Source organism: Colletotrichum tamarilloi (assembly GCF_030869305.1).
Source record: "Colletotrichum tamarilloi strain Tom-12 chromosome Unknown Scaffold_6.1, whole genome shotgun sequence".
NCBI classification, from domain to species: Eukaryota; Fungi; Ascomycota; class Sordariomycetes; order Glomerellales; family Glomerellaceae; genus Colletotrichum; species Colletotrichum tamarilloi.
Genome location: NW_026849389.1, coordinates 140,599 through 162,303, shown reverse-complemented (window position 1 = coordinate 162,303; position 21,705 = coordinate 140,599). Strand labels below are relative to the sequence as shown.

The 21,705-nt window shown below is 52.4% G+C and overlaps 10 protein-coding genes across 10 annotated transcripts; 4 read left to right on the top strand and 6 right to left on the bottom strand.

Moving 5' to 3' along the window:
* Window positions 1–184: 184 nt before the first annotated feature.
* CTAM01_02603 (defects in morphology protein 1) lies at window positions 185–1,857 on the bottom strand (the record flags this gene model as incomplete). Its single annotated transcript, XM_060518641.1, has 2 exons — window positions 185–1,446; window positions 1,506–1,857. 2 exons carry the CDS (start codon window positions 1,855–1,857, stop codon window positions 185–187), a joined length of 1,614 nt encoding a protein of 537 aa, XP_060386444.1.
* A 793-nt stretch (window positions 1,858–2,650) lies between these two features.
* Window positions 2,651–4,252, bottom strand: CTAM01_02602 (uncharacterized protein; the record flags this gene model as incomplete). The annotated part of the gene is made up of 2 exons (XM_060518640.1): window positions 2,651–3,379; window positions 3,443–4,252. 2 exons carry the CDS (start codon window positions 4,250–4,252, stop codon window positions 2,651–2,653), a joined length of 1,539 nt encoding a protein of 512 aa, XP_060386443.1.
* An 858-nt stretch (window positions 4,253–5,110) lies between these two features.
* Window positions 5,111–6,778, bottom strand: CTAM01_02601 (uncharacterized protein; the record flags this gene model as incomplete). Its single annotated transcript, XM_060518639.1, has 1 exon — window positions 5,111–6,778. The coding sequence occupies one exon, from the start codon at window positions 6,776–6,778 to the stop codon at window positions 5,111–5,113; it is 1,668 nt and encodes a 555-aa protein (XP_060386442.1).
* A 1,202-nt stretch (window positions 6,779–7,980) lies between these two features.
* Window positions 7,981–8,508, top strand: CTAM01_02600 (uncharacterized protein; the record flags this gene model as incomplete). The annotated part of the gene is made up of 1 exon (XM_060518638.1): window positions 7,981–8,508. One exon carries the CDS (start codon window positions 7,981–7,983, stop codon window positions 8,506–8,508), a length of 528 nt encoding a protein of 175 aa, XP_060386441.1.
* A 203-nt stretch (window positions 8,509–8,711) lies between these two features.
* CTAM01_02599 (major facilitator superfamily transporter) lies at window positions 8,712–10,484 on the bottom strand (the record flags this gene model as incomplete). Its single annotated transcript, XM_060518637.1, has 2 exons — window positions 8,712–10,052; window positions 10,119–10,484. The coding sequence occupies 2 exons, from the start codon at window positions 10,482–10,484 to the stop codon at window positions 8,712–8,714; spliced, it is 1,707 nt and encodes a 568-aa protein (XP_060386440.1).
* Window positions 10,485–11,614: 1,130 nt separating this feature from the next.
* On the top strand, window positions 11,615–12,709 carry CTAM01_02598 (adenosine deaminase; the record flags this gene model as incomplete). Its single annotated transcript, XM_060518636.1, has 1 exon — window positions 11,615–12,709. One exon carries the CDS (start codon window positions 11,615–11,617, stop codon window positions 12,707–12,709), a length of 1,095 nt encoding a protein of 364 aa, XP_060386439.1.
* A 262-nt stretch (window positions 12,710–12,971) lies between these two features.
* CTAM01_02597 (major facilitator superfamily transporter) lies at window positions 12,972–14,572 on the bottom strand (the record flags this gene model as incomplete). Its single annotated transcript, XM_060518635.1, has 3 exons — window positions 12,972–14,085; window positions 14,151–14,282; window positions 14,334–14,572. The coding sequence occupies 3 exons, from the start codon at window positions 14,570–14,572 to the stop codon at window positions 12,972–12,974; spliced, it is 1,485 nt and encodes a 494-aa protein (XP_060386438.1).
* Window positions 14,573–15,921: 1,349 nt separating this feature from the next.
* On the top strand, window positions 15,922–17,248 carry CTAM01_02596 (TfdA family Taurine catabolism dioxygenase TauD; the record flags this gene model as incomplete). Its single annotated transcript, XM_060518634.1, has 3 exons — window positions 15,922–16,365; window positions 16,445–16,986; window positions 17,047–17,248. 3 exons carry the CDS (start codon window positions 15,922–15,924, stop codon window positions 17,246–17,248), a joined length of 1,188 nt encoding a protein of 395 aa, XP_060386437.1.
* A 47-nt stretch (window positions 17,249–17,295) lies between these two features.
* On the bottom strand, window positions 17,296–19,468 carry CTAM01_02595 (cytochrome P450 3A19; the record flags this gene model as incomplete). The annotated part of the gene is made up of 8 exons (XM_060518633.1): window positions 17,296–17,760; window positions 17,960–18,104; window positions 18,169–18,279; window positions 18,334–18,505; window positions 18,569–18,967; window positions 19,025–19,094; window positions 19,155–19,247; window positions 19,310–19,468. The coding sequence occupies 8 exons, from the start codon at window positions 19,466–19,468 to the stop codon at window positions 17,296–17,298; spliced, it is 1,614 nt and encodes a 537-aa protein (XP_060386436.1).
* Window positions 19,344–20,480, top strand: CTAM01_02594 (transferase family protein; the record flags this gene model as incomplete). Its single annotated transcript, XM_060518632.1, has 1 exon — window positions 19,344–20,480. One exon carries the CDS (start codon window positions 19,344–19,346, stop codon window positions 20,478–20,480), a length of 1,137 nt encoding a protein of 378 aa, XP_060386435.1.
* Between the last annotated feature and the right edge of the window lie 1,225 nt (window positions 20,481–21,705).

Here is a 21,705-nt window from a genome sequence, read left to right as displayed (position 1 = left end):
CGTGTTGCAGACCATCTTTCAGAGAAGCAAGAAACACATGTTGCCTTGATATGTAGATCATCAACTCATATTCATAAGCTATCCTGATTCTTGAATCCCGTGTAATGTGGGCCCTAGCCGAATAATGCGCCTCGCAAAGAAGAGAATGCCATCTCAGACGCAAAACGGAAGCGAAATCGCAATATCACCCACTTGTAACATGCTTACTCCTGCCTGCCAAACGCTGCCTAGTATTCTGCAATCTCTCCTCATCCATGGCAGACCGCCATGTGCAGTCGCCCACAAACTCACACATTCGACACTTGTACGCCTCCTCAATCTGCACACCCCGCGGTTGACGGTCCGCTCGCCACCACTCCATCGTGTTACCCAAGTAGAGATTGAGCGCCCGATCATCCATGGGGAAGACCTGGCTATCAATGAGCGAACCGTCTCCGCGGTACCTGTACTCCACAGCGAGAAGCCTACCCACCGAGTCGGCGCCATGAGGGAAGGTTTGGCGCAACTCTGATACGAGAAGAGGGAGCAATTCCCTGAGTGTCCTGTACTTGATGAAGTCCGGCGCTGATGTTTTCCGGTTTGCTCCATCAGCTTCAGTATCGAACGTTGTTGTAGTGGGAGACGGCGGAATGTAGTCCCCGTCAGGAGAGGAATCCACATCGAAGAACAGTTCGTCGTGCAGGCTACCAATCTGGGCAATGAATGAGTCGGAGAACGGCTCATCTGGATCCAGACCGTACCGCCGGAAGATACGGAGGTATTCCAGCTTATCCGCTGCCATTTCTGACAGGAAACGCTGGTACAGGAAGAGCTGCACCTTGGCCGGCCGCAGTAACGCAGGGCTGTTGGGGGCCTTCATAGACCCACGCGTCTTCACATCCGTCAGGTATATCTGAGGTATGTCCGCTTTTTTCTTCGAAGGAAAGTAGTCGGTTATGCTGGACTGATTCTGCTCAGACTCCTGGCTCAGCTGTTCCATGAACTCCGGGTCCGGATTCTCATAGCTCAGACCGTCGATGACGCCATTGACCAGATTTCCGTCGGCGAATCCCCATACTTCAAGCTCACGGGTCATGCCGGTCTCACGGAGTGTTCGAAGTCCCTGAATGAGGTTCCACATCCGGAGACCAAAGCCATCTTCTTTACTCGCGATCTCGACGCGAACCGTTGTATGGACTTCGTCTTCGAGGTCTTGGTGTACCTTTGTTCCCTGCTTCATCGCCGCTGTCCGGGTCTTCCGACCATATGGTAGGCGGGTGAGGGTATAGAAGTATTGTAGTTCGCACCAAGCACCCGAGGTCAAGTCGGTGACGGTGAATGGCTTCCGGGGATACGATCGGAATCGAACAAGCGGCGATCGGGTATCATTCTCGGGATCAGGGGTGGCTTTCTCGTTCGGCTTTGGTGATGAGGGAGCAATATTGTTATTCGAAAGGGCCCTGCTCACTAAGCGCTTTCACGTCAGTCAGTTTGAGCAGAAGCTTGCCTCGCAAAGTAACACTCACAATCCGGGTAGGCGACGGAGTGGCCAGGTGACGCCGGGGGAAGATCTGCCTGCTTCGTATCGTCGGTAAGGGTCGCCTTTGAGCGACTCCGGCTAGGTCGTACAGGGCCCTTGGCTGTGCCAGTCGTGCGATATGAGAGAAGATCCGTGGGAACATCTTCAAGGCAAAATTCTTGCTCGGCGACGGTGTCAATGCCAAAGTCTGAAGCGATCGATGGAGCGGCGGGGTTCCGCGATGAGGTTGAGGTGGGGGCGGGGTTATCGGTGATGAGCTGGCTCAGCAACGTCTCATCCTCCAAAGAAAGATCGTAGCCATATTCATCGTCCGAATCAAGCGAAAAGGAGGAAGACATTGCAAAGGGAGGCGAGAGTCATGTCGGATCGACGAGGGGGGAAGGACCCTCGTTGACGGCGTCACGACTTGGCGGGAGGGATCGCCGCTAAATGGGAGAGCGCGTCTGGAAAGTGGCGACGGGTGTCGCGAAGTCCAGTGACTTTCAGGCAGTCGGGCCCCACACGTCCTGCGGAGATGGCCAATGAAGCGCAAGCCGAAACAAATTGCGGCGGTTGATTACATCAGCAAAGCAACGTCTCACTCATGAAAGGCTCAGCTCACATGTAAAGAAACAACACTTCGATCGAGGGGGGTTTTTTCAGGTGCGAGATCTGGTGCCAAACGTACAAACTTTTCATCTCATCTCTCACCAACGGAAATCTTAAACTCGTAGCTTTTTTGTTGAGACTGCGTACTCTCGGCTTCCGCGCCAAAAGTCTGTCTCTGGCGGTGTCCTCAGACGTGTTATCGAAGTCTGTCACAGTCAAAGGCCCAACTCACTGTGGTTCTTGATTTAATCGTTATCTATCTTACATCAAGCTGGCTAAAGCGACACGGCGACATGGTGACATAATGATCCCCATACTACCAGCAATCTCATCCTTCTCGAAGCATACACTCGTTAGCCACAATACGTTCTCTCATGCCAGTATCCTCACCCCCAGTCCACACAGGGGCCTCTTCCTCTCGTAGCCATTTTCGGCTACCCAATACAGGTACATCATAAAGCCTCCTCAATTGCCAGGGCTCGAAGTGCAAGTAAGCACTGGAGAATGTTGCCAGTTCTCAAAGACTGGACTTAAGGATGCCGCTCAAATCTGATTGTCCTTCAACTTCAGTCGTTTGGACAATATTCCTCGAATGTTGAAGCGAGGCGGGGAGGCCAAATTGGGGTGCCGCCGACCCGCCGCTGGTGAGGCGGCAGATACAGGTGAAGTGTCGTTGAAAACGTCATCTGACATACGACTGCTGGGAGAGAATCTCAAAGGCCGGCTTGCCTGCTTCGTAGGTGTGTTATGCTCATCCAACGTGTTCATTTTGGGCCTCTTTATCTCTGTGGTACGCTTCTTGGTCTGAGTTGACTTCTTACCATGCTTGGGCCCGGACCGGCTTCTCTGCTTCGTTGGTGTATCCATAGGTTGCTCATCCAGACTGAGTTGTGCGGTCTGCTTGGCTTCCGTGGGCCGTTGCGCGGGTTGATGTGTGGCATCTTCAAGCTGCGGCGGCTCTGTGAGCTGCGCGGGCGGCGGGACGTCTTCGAAAAAATCATTGATGCGCTTATAGACGTCGTTCGTAATAGCCTCTGCGAGAAACGCGCGAGACTCATAGTCGTCGTCTTTGATGAGCTGCCAGGTACATTTCTCCAGATCTTCCCAGCCGGAGCTCTTCAAGTCTTTAAGAAAACTGCCAAGAGCAACTCGACGGACGGATCCGTCATTGTAATCTGCAATTCTGTCAAGCATGGGGGCGCTTTTCATGTATCTGGCCAACAAGGCATTATCGATCGGCTGCTGTCGCTTCACAGCTTCAGTAATTCGAATCTATTGAGTAGGATGAAGATTAGCTATCGACATGGCACCTCTGGTTGGCATATTTGAGCTGACTTTGGGGTTCTTGGCTTTTGGGATGGGATTGGTTCCCGATCCAGCCATCGTCTTCCACTTTGGGGTGGCCGCCTTCTTCTTTGGACTGGCGACTTTCTTCTTCGGTACAGTTTTCTTGTCTTGAGGGGACTCAGATTCCGCCTTTCGCTTCTTGCTCGGCGGCGAAGGTGTGGTGAGCTTGGTAATGGAGCGCGTCCAAGGTCTCATAGCCGGTAGAGCTAGATGATCTGAGTTGAGCTGAGCAGGTTCCAAATGTTCGGTGCTGGATTTATTGGCGCTGGCTTCCTTCAACGAAGGCTTGTCGACAACAAACAAGCTGTCTGAATGATCTTGGGCGGATGCTGCCGGAGAATGTGCCAATGCTGTCTTCAACATACCCTCCGACGAGTAAATACTGAGGCCATCAGCACAGTCCCGAACATATCGCAGAACACCAAGTGGTTGCTGCATGGTCGCCCATTCCAACCAAGTCAGCGGAGGCTCAAGTGTGTAGATGAGTAGAGCTGCAATGATTATCACTCTAGCAGGAGATCGCTTGCCCTGTCCCATCTCCCGCGCTTGGCTGACCGTTCTGTGGAGGGCCCGGGCTCTGGACTTGTTCCCAACGGACGAACTAGTGATGGGGATGGCGAGCAGTTCTATGGCTTGTCTCTTCTCCTCAAGCGTCAAGAGAATGTCCAAAGCGTCGGTGTTGAAGAGCTTGGCGGCCAAATCTGACCATTCTCGCTGGAAATCAGGAATGAGATATGCTGGGGGAGTGCAAGCGTATTTTTCGGCCGCCTTGGGAGCCTTTCCGCCGCTTTCTGCCATTCTTGAAGCCTCTGGCAGCCTCTTCAAAGAAGGTGATAGGACTTGATTCCCAATCGAGTGAAGTTGGAGAGAAGAATGCGGCCTGCAGAGGATGAAAGAGTATGTAGATAAAATGTTGCAAGAGGTACAGAAGGAAAGAGAGAAAAACCCTGTAGATGCCTCAGAAGCAATCTTGAAAGGAAGTCGAGTCCACAGCGCTTTCCTCCAGCAAGGGAAGGTCGAAAAGCTTATAGATCTTGTGGGCAAAGGTAGCTCCTGTTCCCGGCCCGTCACAAGGTTGGCTTCCAGTCAACCATGCAGATATGGGGGACAAGGAGGAAGCTGGTGAGATTCAGGTAAGAAGGAGTGATCAGGTCAATTAATGTAAAGGTGTTGGTTCCATTTTGACTCGAAAGGGTCACTTGAATTTCTCCAAGAGCCTTCTTGCTGCTTCGACTTGTGCAAATGTCGAATGTTCCAGACATCCGTCCAAGATTAGTTTCGCATTGGCACATTTACTGTTTAAAAGCAATAAACAAAAAAACATGCCGGACTGGAGTTTCGACATTAACGGTAATGGAATTTCTCAATTCTCTCGAGCTCATTATTAGCGGCTGGCCAGCCCTCTATCTTGATTTGCGCAAACTAATCCCCAAGTGTAAGTCATCCCCTTTTCCCAATGCCAGCTTACCTTTCGAAGCCGTGCCAGAGCCAAGCGCTGATGGGCGTATCATCCTGCTCATCCTGGCCTGAGGACATTCGGCCGTCCTTAGGGTTTTGAATTGTGTCTTTTGTCGAGACACTGACGACCATGAAACTAGCAGAACCCAATTACTCCTCGCGGTCCCATGATCCCCAAAAAGATGATATGCCTACTTCCTAAGCACCACTGACGACAGGCAATCTGTCCTTCAATTGCTCTTGCAGCGTCTCAGCGATCATGACGCGGACGCCTTCTTCCGCAGAGTCCACGATATTCTTGACTAGGGCATCGAACTGTGCCAAGTTCGTCGACTTCAAATGCTTGCTGAAGGATTCAAGCATAACCTTTCGAGAGAAAGTATCGGGAAGACGCGCCAGCTGGAGAAGCTTTCCCGCTGCAACAAACTTGCTGATGTAGGTGATGCTTGTCTCAGATGAAGCCACAGTAAATGCTTCGACTTTAGTGGTCATCTGTTGAGGTCTCTGTGTTGGGACCTCCTTGATGAACTGAATCTCATCATCGCTGTCTTGAGTATCTTCGTTCTTGATGAATGTTCTGCTGGCAGGCTGAGGAGCTCTCTTCGGTCGACTAGTGAGCGGCTCGTCAACTCCCAAGGGTGCATGTCTTTTTGGGGTCGAGTCAGGAGGAGACTCGACTTGTAGGTTAATGCGTCTCTTCTTCTCACTCTTTGAACTCAGGCTTTGCATAGGACTCTGACTTCTCTTGAGATTTGTAGCGACATTGCCCACGAGAGTGTCTGCAGGTCCAGGGCGGTTCGTGTTGCGCCGAGACAGCAGGTTATGACTGACATGGATTGATCTGCGGCTTGACGCGGGCCGGCGTCGTAGGTTGGAGCGAGGCTCAGAGGCGATTCTTGCTGAGATAGTCGCCTTGATGTCTTGTTTCGGTGTGCGGTGGGACCCTCTGCGACTCGCTTGACCATTCGAGTGATATTCATCCTCGTCTGAAGAGCCCGATTCTGACTCTAGGTACGAAGCGAACTCTGGTGGACTCGGGCGCAGGGATTCCAGTAGTCTTTCTTGTTCAAAGTCTTCTTCTGAGTTTTCTTCTTCAGATCCAGATCCTTCAATCTCGGATTCCGCATACTCGGATTCTTCATCTTCTCCATCGTCATCATCTTCATCTTCTTCCTCGAGGCAATCTTCATACTCGGACTCAGAGGTATGTTGCTGGCTGTGAACTGGTTGATTGGTAGCGGCGTTAATCATTGAGTAGATCCTGGATGCTCCGGCCTTGGCATTGGTCGTCCACGTTCTCTGGCGAGCCCAACTACCGCGAACAGCGTCATCTCTCCACTCTTTGAAGAAGAATATGTTCCGTGCACCCTCTGGGACCACCTTGGCCTGACAGATACCATTTGCATCCGGGGTACAGAGGGCAAAGAATTTGGTGTCCCCCTCCCGACCTGGTTTATAAACAACCTTGAAGGCCTTTCTGATGAAGGGACGAGGGGATGGGTGTGTCGTAAGATTGTTCACGCACTGTTTTGGGGGCAAGGAAGGCCAACGGCTGGAGTGTGGATGACAGTCGTCAAGGATCTGGAAATCGGGGAGAAACCACCCAATCCAAAGGCCACTTAGATGGTCTTTTTGACCTCCGGTGTACACTTCATTGGGCCTTGGCAATCTCCAGCTGTCCTCGAGGTCGAGCCAGCGTATGGCCGGCATGGCGTTGAGTTGTGATACAACTCGATCCTGAAACGCGGACACTTGAATGATCATGCTTCGTGGGGGAGAATCGGCGTAGTTCAGACCGTCGTTGAAAACATTCAGCCCAGGACTGTAGCAGACCTCTCCGACAGCATGTTGGCCAGAGGCAGCCATGGTGAAATCGATAACGGCTGGTGAATGGAAGTAAGGAGAAAAGTCAATGACGAGGTTGTTAGTCAGTTTTCGTTCGTAGGTAGGAAGAATTCTTTTCTGGTAAAGTGTGTCAAGTGTGGAAGTCCTTGAGAAGTGCGTAGAGAATAGAGTTAGCGTGTTGAACGATGGCGAACTTGGGAACAAAGGTGATTTCATTATTTTTCAAAATGAAGATAGAATACTTACTGAGCGTGAGGCTAAAACCTTAAGGATAGCTGAGGCAGGCTGTCGGAAGATTAGTGGAAGGTTCAGTAAGAGGGCCATGTGATTATGAAACTCTAGATTAGTCGCTCCAAGTTAGAAAGAGGTGAGTGAGTGAGGTGTTAGGCGCTGAAGTGTCCGAGAAGGCGCCGAATGGGTGCCGACAATTGTGAAAGATCAAGATGACCTTGAGCAAGAAGAAGATTTAGTTAATACTAATAGCTTGAGCTGCTGCTAAAGAAAGATACTTGAGATACCTTGCCGAAGTAAATGAGCAAAAGTGAGAAGAAGGTATGGCCCGTAATCAGGAATGAAGTTCTCAGAGCCATCAGGCACCTTCCTCCCGGCGTGAACAGTCCGCATAGCCGTTACGGCCCCACAATGGGCGGTGGTCCTCAGTGCTCCGGGCTGACCTAAAATTAAGGTGGTAGTTGGGGTAGGTAGGTACCTAACTACCTTACTTTGGTACTGTAAGGTACCTTCCTTTTCTAAGCTTTGTTACTCTTCTTCAAGGTTCCAGCCCTGCGAAACAAGAGTGTTCCCAGACCACCACCCCATCAATTGCGGGAATCATCAGACAGCCATCAATCATCAATCGTCAGTCAAAAGATAGCTTCTTAGTATCCAGGGCAAAACAAATCGACCGAGCTGGGACTCGAACCCAGAACCTTTGCCACCGGAAAGCAACGCGCTGCCATTGCGCCACCCGGCCTGATTCATGAAAAAATTCGGAAATTTCCGCGTTCATGTAACGTTGCTCAGCAGGGCCGAGTGCGGATTTTCCGCGATAGGCCGCGCCACAGAACCCTCGCCTGGCTAGTGGCGTCATTCGCCAAACTCACATTTTCTGTAGGGCCACCATCACCAGCGACGCGACACCGCCCACTTACACCCCCTTGCCGAAACTACAACGGCTTTACCGCCCTTGAAGTCTTGTCCTTTCCACAGAAATCATCTTCAAGATGGCTCGTGTTCCAACAATAGCCACCGTCGTCCGCGGTGCAGGCGTCAACATCGTACTCAAAGCAGACCAACCCACAGGCCGCACCGTCTCCGGGATCGTCCAGGATGTGCTCACGCGCGGCAACCACCCTCGAGGCATCAAAGTCCGGCTCTCCGACGGCCGGGTCGGACGAGTTCAGTCTCATACCGATGGCAGGCAGCAAGCACAAGATCCGTCATTTATATCCTCGGAAGTCGCCGACGGCTCGACCGCGTATGGAGACTCACGTAGACCTCCCCGCCGTGGCGGCGGTCGCAGGCAAGATGCCGAGCCTGAGTTGCCTTCGGCGCAGGTTGGACTTGAGGCTTACATTCGGCCTGCTAAGCAGAAGAATGGTGGGCGAGGTAGAGCGGCTGCGAACTCTGACGCTGAGGTGCAGGAAGCGGCGCCTACTCCGGTTTCTGAGACCGTGACCTGCCCTGTCTGCGGCGAGTTTGAGGGTGATGCTGCTGCTGTTGAGCACCATGTCGCGGGTCACTTTGACTGAAGCACAGTCGCATCATCTCACTTCACATCACCACATAACAATCGGCGCGGCCAGGACTGTTTCACCGAAGTGTCTATTAAGTTTGTGAACCCCTACGTCTCATCTCCCAGGAGAGGTGAGTGAGGAGCGCAAACGGACTATGTATCCATCTACGGAGGCTGAATCAACCCAGACCTCTGCCAGCAAAGCAGCCACTTCACCTATTACAGACGATACCTGAAGCCGGCGGTCTTCCAGTCCGTCACATCCTCGTAATCCTCAGGCCGAAGCTCAACCCGATCAACCATGTCCGCGACATCACCAGCAGTACCCTCTGCCTGCATGACCTTACCGCCACCAACAGCACCAGCACCGCCAGCGCTACCCTCATAACCTTCCTCCCTCGTGCGCTTGGCATTCATCCACTGGAGGTAGAACCGCAGACCGAGCGCCAGCACCACGACGAGCGAGTAGCAGATCATGATGGTGCGGAAAGCGGTGTTGTAGTGCGGCTCCTCGGAGGCCTTGAAGAACTGCGGGCCCGCAATGTTGCCAGCGCAGTAGGCGAGGAACAGCAGAGACGACATGGTCATCTTCTTGGTCACGCCGCGGTAGTTTGCCGAGACAAGAGACATGGCAAGGGGCATGGCGGCCGGGCCAGGGGACAGGAGGAAGTAGCCAAAGAGCTGGACGCCGCTGCTGACGCTTTCGCGGGAGTAGATGATCGCAGCACCGGTGATGCACGGCAAAACGACAATGGCAATGAGGATGCAGTTCATCTTGCGGTAGCGGCCCGCGACCCAGCCCGTTCCGGCGATGATGGCGGCGGAGAGGAGCGAGTAGGGGATGTTGATGAGGGTCGACTGCAAGCTGGTGAAGCCAAAAGACTTGATGACGAGGTTGGCAAAGTTCTGGGTGCCGCCGTTGGGAATCTGGGTGATGATTTCGAGACCAAAGATGAACCACGTCTTGGGGTCAATCATGCACTCGACAACCTGGTCCCACTTCCAGTGCGTCTTCTCCGTGGACCCCGTGCCAGCGACGACGACGCGGTCGGCGGCGTACCGTCGCTCCTCAGGCTTGAGGAAGCGGGCCTTTGAGATGGTATCAGGCAGCCAGATGAGCAACACAAACGCCCAGACAAAGGTGAGGACGCCGAGGATGATGTACATCCAGCGCCAGGGGCCGACCTTGTTGTCGCTCGAGATGTGGCCGAAGCCAAAGGCGACAAAGGAGGCGACGAGCCCGCCGACGCTGTTGCCGGCGAACCAGATGCCCGTGCGGGTGGGGATCTCGTCGCGGGTGTACCAGGTGGCGGTGAGGAACATGAAGGCAGGCGTGATGGTGGCCTCTGCGACGCCGAGGAGGAAGCGGACGGTGAGCAGGCCGCCGTAATTTGTGCAGGCAGCTGTGAGGGCGACGACGGCGCCCCAGAAGAAGGTGTTTGCGGTCATGTACTTTGCGACGGGGAGGCGGGCGATGAGGAGGGAGGTTGGGTAGGTCCAGGCGAAGTAGCCAAAGTAGAAAATGCTGGAGACCCAGCTGTAGTTCTGGCCCTTGAGATGCTGTTCACGAGGTTAGCAACATACCGTCGTAGCGTGGACGAGATGACAAAAGGGAAAACGACATACGGTGTCGGTTCTGAGACCAAATACAGAGGCGCTGGACAGAATAGTCTTGTCCATGAAGTTGAACATGTAAGTGATGAAGAGCAGCGGGATGATATTGAAATCAATCTTGCGGACAATCTTCTTGGCCATGTCGCTGTCAATGTGTTGCCTCTCCCCATCCTGCACCTCTGCGGGAGGGTTCTGCGGTGCGTCTGTTGATGACCCCATGTTGGCGAGCAGGTTCTGCCGTTCGTCGATTGGATCGTCTATTTCCTGATCGTCTTCGTCGACTACTGTCCGAGAACTCGAAGCTCCTACAGAAAATCCCAGGGTCGCATCTCGAGAGCGGCGCCGGGGTGTCGTCGCCCTTTTGAATGAGGCGGCCATGCAACAAGGTCCCGGTGGCGGGGATGGTCGCGACCTTTCCGCGGCCAAAAGAAGAAATTGAGCAAAAGAGTACGTTACGTGCCTTATCTTCCGCCGATCTTCCCCGACAGTGACAGGCCCGACGCGTTCGCCTGTTTCTCCTCTTCCCTCCCTCTCTCGCTCCGGTTCCCTTGTCTAACGAACGGTCCTACACCCGCGAACCGGTAAACTGACCGACGAAAACGTCTAGACAATGACCGATAACAGGACGTCAATTGATAAGACAAGCGTTCGCGTCCGCGCGACGGGAGTGGGCGAACGGTTTAGCGACCGCTAGACTCCGCTGAATAGACGGTGTTCTCCAGTGTCTTGCGTGGATTGGCCTGGAGATATCGTCCCACCTTCGTGTGCTGTCGGCGAATATCCGAACCGACGAGATACGACGTTACTCCGCTAGTGCCACTACAGCGATCGCGCCGTTCAATGAGCTCTCGCGGCACCGTCGCGATGTGGGGAGAATAGAGGATGTTTGACGGATTTTGGAGATGAATGAAGACCATGTGAGTGGACGAGCGCAGAATTGCTGACATTAACTAAAGGTGTCCGATACCGACTCGGCGGTTACAGTTGGCCCATGGGCAGAATATGGGGGGGATCAAAACTTTAGTCTTTGATTTTGTGACTCTCTTGTTGCTAGTAATTTCCTTATCGAATCCTTCCTGAATACCCCACAATGCTGCGAACATCGGCCATCAGAACTCCATTCTTATGTTTTCAGTCTAATATGATTCGTGATTCTCGCACGCCAAGGTATACAAACGTTCAAGAACTAAGCTTGTTGAGAAATGGCTTGTGAATTCGTATTAGCCGACGAGAAGAGGTCCATCGTCAAGTTGTCGGCCCATGTCCGACACGGTGTGACTACTGACTGGCGGGCGATCTACCACGCGACGCCCAGCCGGATCGGCAAACGTGCCCGCGGAGGCTAAAGAGATATCAAGACATCCTAGTCTCGAGCCATATCCCGCCCGCTTGATTGGCTCTTCATTTACACGATCAGACATCTCAACTCTCACTTGTCTTCTCATCTTGACACCAGCAACCGGGATTCTGGAATCTGACAACGGGCAAACCCCAATAACCCCCAAACCATGAATGGCCTCGAAATCTCACCCTTCATCGCCTCCCTCCCCAAGGTCGAGCTGCACATCCACATCGAGGGAACTCTTCTCCCCGCCCTCCGCTGGAAACTCGCAAAACGCAACAACGTGCCCCTCCAATACGAAACCTACGAGGCTCTCCTGGACTCATACAAGGTCTTCTTCAACCACCGCCCCGAGATCAACGGCCGCGTCCCGGGTATTCCGACATTCCTCGAGGCTTACTTCGCCGGCTGCGAAGTCTTGAAGACTGAAGATGACTTTTACGAAATGTCAATGGACTACTTCCGGCGCTGCGCCGAGATGAATGTCCGCTACGTCGAGCCGTTTTTCGACATCCAGGCGCACACGCGGAGGGGCGTGCCTGCGGAGGATGTGTTGAATGGGTACTTGAGAGCTCAGCGTGATGGCGCGGAGGTGCATGGTGTAAAGTCGAATTGGATATTTTGCTTCATTCGCGATGAAAGCCTCGAGGACGGGTTGGCTGCGTACGAGGCTGCCAGGCCGTGGGCTGCTGGTATTGTCGAGGGTGGCAAGGGTCTCTTCCACGCTGTCGGGTTGGCTAGCAACGCCTTCAAGAGGCCGCCGATGCTCTTCGAGCAAGGATTCCAGAGGGCGAAGAAGGATGGGCTGCATGTCACGATGCACTGCGATTTCGGGCAAAAGGACACGTTTGAGCACGTCCACGAGGCGATTTTTGATGTCTGTGATGGCGCTGGAGCGGAGCGTATTGATCACGGGCTTGATGCGGCGGATAAGGAGGAACTGCTGCAGGGGTTGTTGGATCGAGGTATCGGCTTGACGTTGTGTCCCCACGCGTATCACCGGCGGACGGCGACGGAAGTGCTGTTTCCCAAGATTCGGACGTTGTGGGAAAGGGGTGTCAAGTTTAACATTAACAGCGATGACCCGGTATACATGCATGATGTTTGGGTAGATGGCAACATGCAGAAGGCGTATAGCTACTGTGGATTCAGTAAGAAGGAAATGGTCAGGCTGGCGAGGAATGGAGTTGACATGTGTTGGGCTAACGAGGAGGTGAAGAAGACATTGTATCGAGAGTTGGATGCAGTTGAGACAGACTAGAACAATAGTACGTAAAAGAAATTTGAGGTCATCGAAACCATGCATCGTGTGTGGTCTCATGCTAAATCCGTGAGATACAGACTGAGGTCCACTCATCGGGTTACCTTAGGATTCAACATGTTGGGATTGTAGCGACTACCCAGCATCTTATTCTCTGTTTTAGAAACTCATCAACATATGAGAGCTCCTTCGAAAGTGGCTACATAACGGCGTTTTCGATACCACCGGACGCAATTCATTACGCAAGACGTTTTCCATCACTTTAAGCAGCCGGCACCGAGAGCTTCTTCCCCAGTTCCCGACGGTGCAAGAACCTGATCAACAACGAAGTGCCCGCCATACCAACAGCAAAAAAGATCATTGTGATATAACCCTTCGGGTACCGCGGAGCCTCGACTTGCTGCCAAATAAGCAGCGGCAACCATGCCTGGAAAACGTACGCCATCTGATTCATCGAGCCAGTTACGAGCGCTCGCTCTTCGTTATCGTCTTTGCAAATCTCATGGGCCCATGCAAACGTCAACCCGCTGATGCCACCACCGAATCCGACGAGAAGGAAACAGCCCCATTTCCATGAGTCGGAAATGTTCCATGCCGCTAAACTTGAGTAGATGACGATGTTGAGTGTTCCGGAGAAGACTATCGGTGGCCATCTCTCGCCCTTGAAAACCGAGTCCGAAGACCAGGCGTATATCCACGTCGTTATCACGGTGATGGCGGATGTAATTGTCGGATATGTGTTGTACTCCTTGACAGAATATCCCTCTCCCTTCAACCACAACTGGAACGCAGGCTGACTCATAATTCCGCATCCATTGTTGAAGAAGATATAAAGCGCTGTAAGGGCGTAAATATGCCAACTGGTGAAAATCTTCTTAATTTTGGCCTTTGTGAACGGCTGACGATTCGCTCTACCTTCAAGCTGCATTCGTTTTTGCGCGAGCGCCACATCATCTTTGGTCAACCACCAGGCTTTTGTGATCTCAGGCACGTCGGGCAGGAAGAAGAACCCGGCAATCGCAATCGGCAGGGAAATGACGGTATCGACGATGAAGAGCCACTGCCAGCCCTTCCATCCATGAACGCCGCTGAGGTTGTAGACGGCAGCCATGAGGTAGCCCGAGAACATGGAGCCGATGGAGCCTGCGGAGTGGAAAAGGCAGGATCGCTTGGCAAGTTCGTCTTTTCTGTACCAGCATCCGATGATGTACTGCATGCCTGGGTAGAATGTACTCTCGGCGAGACCGATGAAGAACCGGAGAACGTAAAGCTGGGTGACATTTGTGCATTTGATCATGAGAATTGTTAGGACGGCCCATGTGCATTCGCAGGCAGGGATCCAGATTGATGGCCGGACGCGAGTGAGAAGGATGTTGCTGTAGAAAATAGTCAGTACTCTTAACACTATCAAATAAAGAGTTCATGTTGGCGTTGAGCTGACCTCGGAATTTCGCCAATGACATATCCAACGGTCCAGCAGGCTTGCATGTAATTGAGCTCGTTACCAAAGAGCTTCATGTCTTCTTTCATGCCAGACACAAAGGCATTGTTGATGTTAATCTGATCAAGGTTCCTGATGAAACATTAGTACAGATAGTGAGCTGTCTAGTAAGAGCCAACTTACTTGATGAAGTATCCCAGACTTGCAAATGTGAGAATTACAGCATCCAGTTTGAACATGAACTTGCGTTCTTCAGGTGACTTGTCTAATGTATCCCAGACATATGACCGCCATGTGAGCTTCGGTTCTTCTTGCACGAGTTCAACAACAGTTGGCTGGACCTCTCGCGCGGCGACGGAAGATGGCGACTTGCTCCGAGGTGAGTCGGCGACCGTAGTCTTTTCGATCTCTGGAACTCCCATACTTGCAGCTTGTTGGTCTCAGAACCAGAAAGACAATGAGTAAGTGATCAGCTGCGCGCCTGCATCGACATAATCAAGAATAACAACGACATTCGATGCAAACGCTAGACTTTATATAGCAGAATATGCGGAATTTTCTTCCATCGCGTTTTCAAGGTTTTCAGGGTTTTTCGGGCCAACACCGGAGCAGACTCGCATGGCCAACTAGGGAAGAACTGGGCATATCGCTGACGAGGTTTCTGGATACGATGGCGTGCTGGACACAGCTGAAGGCACTGTAGGCACAACGCCGCACAAGCGCGCGTCTGTCATCCTTGGTGCGGACAACATCCGATAGACATCCTGTCATTGACATGCAGATGATTCTCTGAAGATTGATAAAGGCTGCGTGATGGTCGATTATCCGGGACGATCCGGAACCAATTGTTGCCAAATCACTTTAGATAGGTTTCCCTATGACCCTAGGGATCAGGTACTATGAGTGTCGAGCTTGTTCGCTAGCGCACAGATTTATCTAACTGAAATCGCTTATAGACACTCTTGGTATCCCGTCGATCAAAAGCTTCGCACGAAGCTTCTTGCTGGGCAGGTAAAGTAAGTACTTCAGCCAAGAATTGGGTCGGACTTCGGATTGAGGGGCATACGGAGTTAGGAAATCGGAAGCTTACACTCGCACTCTAGCAATTAGTTTCCCCCGCACGAGTCCAGCCCTTCAAACTCGATTTCTTCGGGTGATGATCTCTTAAAGGGGATTGGGCTGATGTTGGTTGACGAGCACACAATCGGGCCCTTGTATCGCGTAACCCCCACTCGAGTGCGCCGCCGCCGCCGATGCGCCCCGGATCCGCTTCCGCGGGGGAGGGTAGGGCGAATCGTCGAGCCAACAACCGGCTGATTAAACCCTCCATCATCTTTGGCTAGATTCCTACCGTCGAGCTTCTGGAGAGTTTGGATGTTGATCGCGTGCTGACGCCGGATTTTGGTTGGAGAATTTGCTCCCCGAGTTCCGTGGCGCGGTGGTTCGATGTTACGCATCTGGTTCTGGATTCGTCACATTTGATGCAGATGAAGCCATAGATAACCTCTGCTTAAAGCACCATCGACCCCGCGATTATTGGTAATCATGGCATTGATGGTTAACGTGATCAGATGAGGAGGTCCCGTGGATTTGGACCTGGGGAAACGCCTCGCAATAGAAGCCCTGATTTACAAGACTTAAAAGGCAGCCTGGGCCTATGCGTTTCAGCTCGTCTTAGAAGCAGTTGCTAATTCTTCTATCATTTGCAAAGACTTGACATCATATCCATTTTCTGAGCTAAACTCTCTCCGCATCTCTCAACAAGATCACCATGGTTCCCGCCCCCATCGACCCATCAATCACCGACGTGGCGGAGCCGCGGAAGGACACCCTCGGGCTCCCCGAAACCACAAAGGCAAGACTAATCAAGGCTGGAGTCGACTTGTCAAATGGGTACCCGTACCGCCCTTCGCGGCCTCTGTATCTGGACGATGCATACAACATCCGCAACAAGGAGAGGGAGTACGTCGACGCCGGCTCAAGGGCCGACAAGTCTAAGAAGAACCTGCTCAGTGCGGCGACGAAAGTCACTAACTTGACGGCTCACATTGGTACGGAGATTGAGGGCCTGCAGCTGAAGGACCTTACACCTGAGCAAAAGGATGAGCTTGCGCTGCTCATTGCTGAGCGCAGTGTTGTGTTCTTCAGGGACCAGGATCTGTCGCCTCAACAGCAGAAAGAGTTGGGAGACTGGTATGGTGAAGTTGAAGTTCATGTAAGTCATGATAACTTTAGTCCGGCTCTATTTGCAGGGGGGGGGGGGGGGCATGTGATTGAGCTAAGTGTCTCGATAGCCCCAAGTTCCACAAGTCCCTGGCGTCTTGGGTGTCACAGTAATCTGGCCAGCGTTGATGGCCACCGAGAGAAAAGCAAACTTCCGTAACCCCGGCGGAGCTTCGAAATGGCACACGGATCTAGTCCACGAACGTCAGCCATCCGGTATCACTCACCTGCACAATGATGCCGTCCCGCCCATTGGCGGTGACACCCTTTGGGCCAGCGGATACTCGGCCTACGAGAAGCTCTCGCCTGACTTCCGCAAGATCATCGATGGCAAATATGCCGTCTATCGCTCCGCTCACACGTACCTGGACCGCAACGACCCCGAGGCTGGACCGAAGCACATTGAGCGAGCGCACCCTCTTGTCCGCGTCCATCCTGCGACGGGATGGAAGTCTCTTTACGTGAACCGTCTCTTTACCACTCATATTATCGGTCTCGACAAAGCGGAGAGTGATGTCATCTTGAACTACCTCTTTGATGTGTATGAGAAGAATGTCGATATTCAAGTCCGCTTCAAGTGGACTCCCAACACCAGTGCCCTTTGGGATAACAGGTGCGTACATTCTCAAGGCCGGATGATGGCGCAAGACGATGGCTAAGTAATATTCTCTAGAATCACTATCCACAACGCCAGCTGGGACTATGAGGGCAATCACCCTCGTCATGGAACTCGTGTAACATCTCTTGCCGAAAAGCCGTATTTCGACTCTGCAGCACTAAGCCGACGTGAGGCGTTGGGCTTACTGGGTCCGGATGAGAAGGAGGAACTTGGTATTGATGGAACTATCAAGGGACTGAAGGACTTCTCTCTATAGGTTAAATTTGACGACATCTTAATGCCACCAAGCTTTTTGTGGAACTCTTAGTGTGCCATTTTCCTCACCAAGACATGATAGTCATGCCAGACATAATCATTCCCTTCATCCCTCTCCCACATGAAAGTATCCTTGTTAGCCATTTCTAGATCAAACGAAAATGCTACTTTGGCTACTGTCAGACGGATGGACTGCAAAGTCATCTCGCGACCAATGCACACCCGGGGTCCAACGAGGAACGGCCGGTAGCTGGTCCGAACATCGTGCTCAAAGATGGTGCCCGTACCATTGTCAAGCCAACGATCAGGCCTAAACTTGTCAGCGAGAGCCCAATACTCGGGCTTACGCTGAATAGTCCAAATATCAGCAGAGACATTGACACCTTTGGGAACGTACAGTCCATCAATCATAGCTCCAGGTGAGATGCGATGAGAGCCACGACCGTTGATCGGTGGCGTGAGACGGAGCGTTTCTTGGATGCAGGCATTCAAAAATGGGAGTCGGAGAACACTCTGAGCCGTGATGTCAGTGTCGGATTGGAAGTCCAATTCGACCGCGGCATACGGTCGACTGCGCAGGGGCCAATTAGGGGCCCTATTTACGATTATCGTAGCATGCCCAACCTACGGTTGGAACCTCCTTTTTACACCTACGCAGAAATTCATATAGATCACTTGATCTCTTCGTCAACCAACGGTTCGAACCAATTACCCTGTAATAGGGATACCAACAGTCAGAGATTGAGAAATATGCTTCTCGGACTTCTCCCTGAACCCGCTGGTAGTGGTCTGGGTCCCGCAACACGTGGTAAAAGACTGCTGATAGAGTTGTAGCGGAAGTATCGTAACCAACCATGCTGTTTCCAGTTAGAATCGGGAACGACAGGGTGATGAGACGACAGGAAATGAGGGGAAACTTACGCGAATAAGGCCGAATTACTCAACATCTCCGGCTGAGTCAATCCGGCAGATTCTTTGGCGGATAAGATGGCGGTCAAAAAGTCTTTGCGCCCTCCTTGGCGCTCGATGCAGCTATAATTGTGTGAGTTTAAGTTCATGTCGTAAAATGGACTTCGACTAGCTCACCCTCTGAGTTGATTCATCAGAAGGAAATTTTTGGGGACGCGGAAAATGTGTGGAACTCTCATGACCGGTAGCTTTGCGAGCCCACCGAAGATGGGCGTTTCTGTCAGAAATTGAAAGAGTTCTAGGAGTGGCGCTCCTTTCCAATAAGTGTATTTCATTTTTTCGTACGTGCCTACCAAGATGATCAGCTTGATGACAGCAAAGGGCGTGCATGTCGGCCCTACTTAGTACTTACTCATTTGATCATGGAGGAGCGGCTCTCCGAAAGACAAGTCTCCCACGATGCTCCAAATCATCTTTCCAACATGATCACTGATACTCACAATCTTGCCCTCATGAAGTTTTGAACCTAGAGACTCGACGGCCCGATTCACGTGGTGCTGAACGATATCTTCCTGCTCCATCAACGCCTTGGCTGTGAAGGCTGGCTGTAATGCGGTACGCAGTCTTTTGTGTGCAGTTCGATCGGTGGTGGTCAAAAGATTTGGAGCTGCCCAAATGAGTTTGGCCAGCAGAGATTCAATAGTCCCCTGCTTCGTAAAGTGACCACCGTCGGGGCCAGGGTTGTGAATAGTCTTGAGCGCATCTTCTGTGGCAAACGAAAGTTCGTTGGGGCCGATACGAACGACAGGTCCTGGGGGCACAACGATTAGCAGAGCTCAGGAAGCTATGCATAAGCCTGCTGAATTACCGTATTCGGCGTGCACCTTTTTGATGTCGTTATTGAGTCGATGTCCTGATACGGACCGAATCAGCCAGATCTAAAACCGTCGTTAACATGAGGCAGTGGAAGGTAGCGAGATACAACTTTGCGTGCATACCGGAGATATTGACGCGATGAATGGTCCTTTCACATGTGCAATGGGATGAAGATAGTAGTTGTAAAGAGCCAAGATGATTGGACTTGCTACGCCCTAGAAGTAATGTAAGTCGTCATTGGAACTTCGCTGAAGCTGGACAGGATCATTCTGCCTACGAAGAGGCCAAGGTAGAGAGCCAGTGTTCCCCATATGGCAGGATTTGAGTTCTCTGCTTTCGATGATGAGCTCGTTCTAGCTGCCCCATTCGTGCCAGACTTGACGGGCGGTGCCGACGTCTTCTTGGCGCAAGCGAACTTCGTCAATGGGGGATGCATTCTTGCGACGGGATTCCACCATTCCGCTAGCGACGCGACCGGTATGGTTATGGCGATGCGTGCGTGGTCGGAACACTGCAGAAACCTCGCGCATCCGGATACCAACGTGTGCAGCTGGCTGGCTCCGGAGAGCTTCAATCGCACCCTTCTGGAGCGGCTGTGGAGTAAGACGCCTGCCAAGGCTGTTGCCAAGATCCCGTGCGATACTTGGGGCTTTCTCGGCTTTCAGCCGCCAGATGCGGAGGAGGAAACGGCTACTGCTGCGGCCCCACCTGCGGCCCCGCTCCGGACCATGGAGTCTAGCATTTTCTACATCTCTCCGGACAATTTCAAGAAATTGAAGAAGGATGTTTTAGATGACTCTCATGACGGGACGGGACTGTCGGCCAATGACGCACTCTTGGCGCTTTTCTGGCGCGGTCTCATGAAAGCGCGATACAAAGCGGCCATCGCATCCGGCCAGCCAGCGCCGGCGGACGAAGTGTCATACTTGGAATCTCCCGTCGACGGCCGCACGGATTTCGACCCAGAGCTTCCGTCGTCGTATGCTGGGAATCTCGTTATTGTCAACAAAGTTCCGATGCGGGTGGCCGAGCTCGCGTCGCCGTCTACGAGCTTGCGCGATGTCGCTCTGCAAATTCGGGCACAGGCGGCCAAGGTGAATCCAGGGCTTGTGAAGGACGCGTTCACCCTCATGCGCGAAGTTCCGGACTACACGAAGCTGAAGCTTGCATTCACCCGACTCGATGGATTCGATGTCATGATCACGTCAGTGTTGCTGCTGCCGTTGGATAAGATCAACTTTGGCGACTACGTGTTCAGCAATGATGGCAAGCCGGAGTCGCTGCGACCCTTGATGGATGCCTTCAATGCGAATTTTAGGCTTTGCATGGTGTTGCCGATGAAGAGTCACGGAGGTATCGAGCTGCTTATTAGCTTATTCGCTGACGAGATGGAGCAGCTGCTCGCAGACGAGGAGTTTGCAATGTATGCTGCATTTTGCTGTCATTAGGTAGCCATAGTCTGTCACTCAGTAGAACAAATTCAATACCCTAAACAAGTTGGCTATCTACATTAACATCTGTGTCTGTTGTCTGTTCAAATTCCTCACCTTCGTCGCCTCCCCTGAATGACGGTATGCAGCGCTTCGCGTCGGGTGTCCAGCATTGACCACTGAAGACAGCCCAGTACTTGAGCCTATTCAGTAGCGTGATGATGCGTGAGAGTTCGAGTCCCTGTCAAGCAGCACGTGTCTCAACAAGACCAAGCTCGGCAACACCTTATTCGGAGTCGATACAGAAAAGATGTCACCGTCCGTGTGGTTCACTGCTTCAGACTCAGAGGTGCCGAGGAATAAACTTAGCAAGCCTTATTATGAGGGGCGATGAGTCGTAGTCTCCCGGCAGCTATCAGTCCGGCCTCCAGCTAGACACCAATCGTCGTCTTACTGCAGAATCGGTCGCGTGTTCCCACCCACCAGTCTGGGTGTGTTAGTCGCATCTAAGTTCTAGATCCCTTGTCCTAATAACAGACCGCTCATTCAGATCCCCGCGAGCGCGACGTGCGGAATATGGTGCCCAGACGCGCTTGCGCGACAGCTCACTGATGTGCATCAGCACCTGATCACGGGGTGCATTGGTAGCGCGGCCGTTGCTCCTGCAAAAGAATAGAGAATGTTCCATGCGACAATTTCTACTCAACGCTCCCGGGGGCCGAAGCGCCCGCTCGTGGCCCAATCCAGTATGAGGCATTTGATGTCTGTTCCCAATCGAGCTTGGGAGGTTTGGGGCTGTGTGGCGCGAAGGCCTGCGTCAAAAACTTTGGACGAGTTCTACGTCGCATGCGAGAGCGGCTATGACGGCAACAGATTAATTGCTGTTTATATTTATCGCGAAGGATACAAGATTCTCTCGAGACTTGCGGCTTTTGAGAATGCATGATATCAGCTTTCGGGGTCTTCAGATAGATAAGGTAGTTCGTCCGGCAGTGAAAGCTGGACATTAATACCGCAGAGGAAAAAGAGGCCGCCCCATGGGGAAAGTTTTGTTATGACTCCGCCTGCGTGAGGCGGTGCCCATGATGTCGCTCTAGAACCTGTCTCCTCGGTTGGGCGACGGGCATTCCCTTAGTTTCTCTACTTAGAGTAGCCGAGTAGTCTCAAAAACCTTCATATTACCCGTCCTTGTCCTCATCCCATTCTCAAACACGAATCGTCATTGAATCGGTATCTTTGGTGG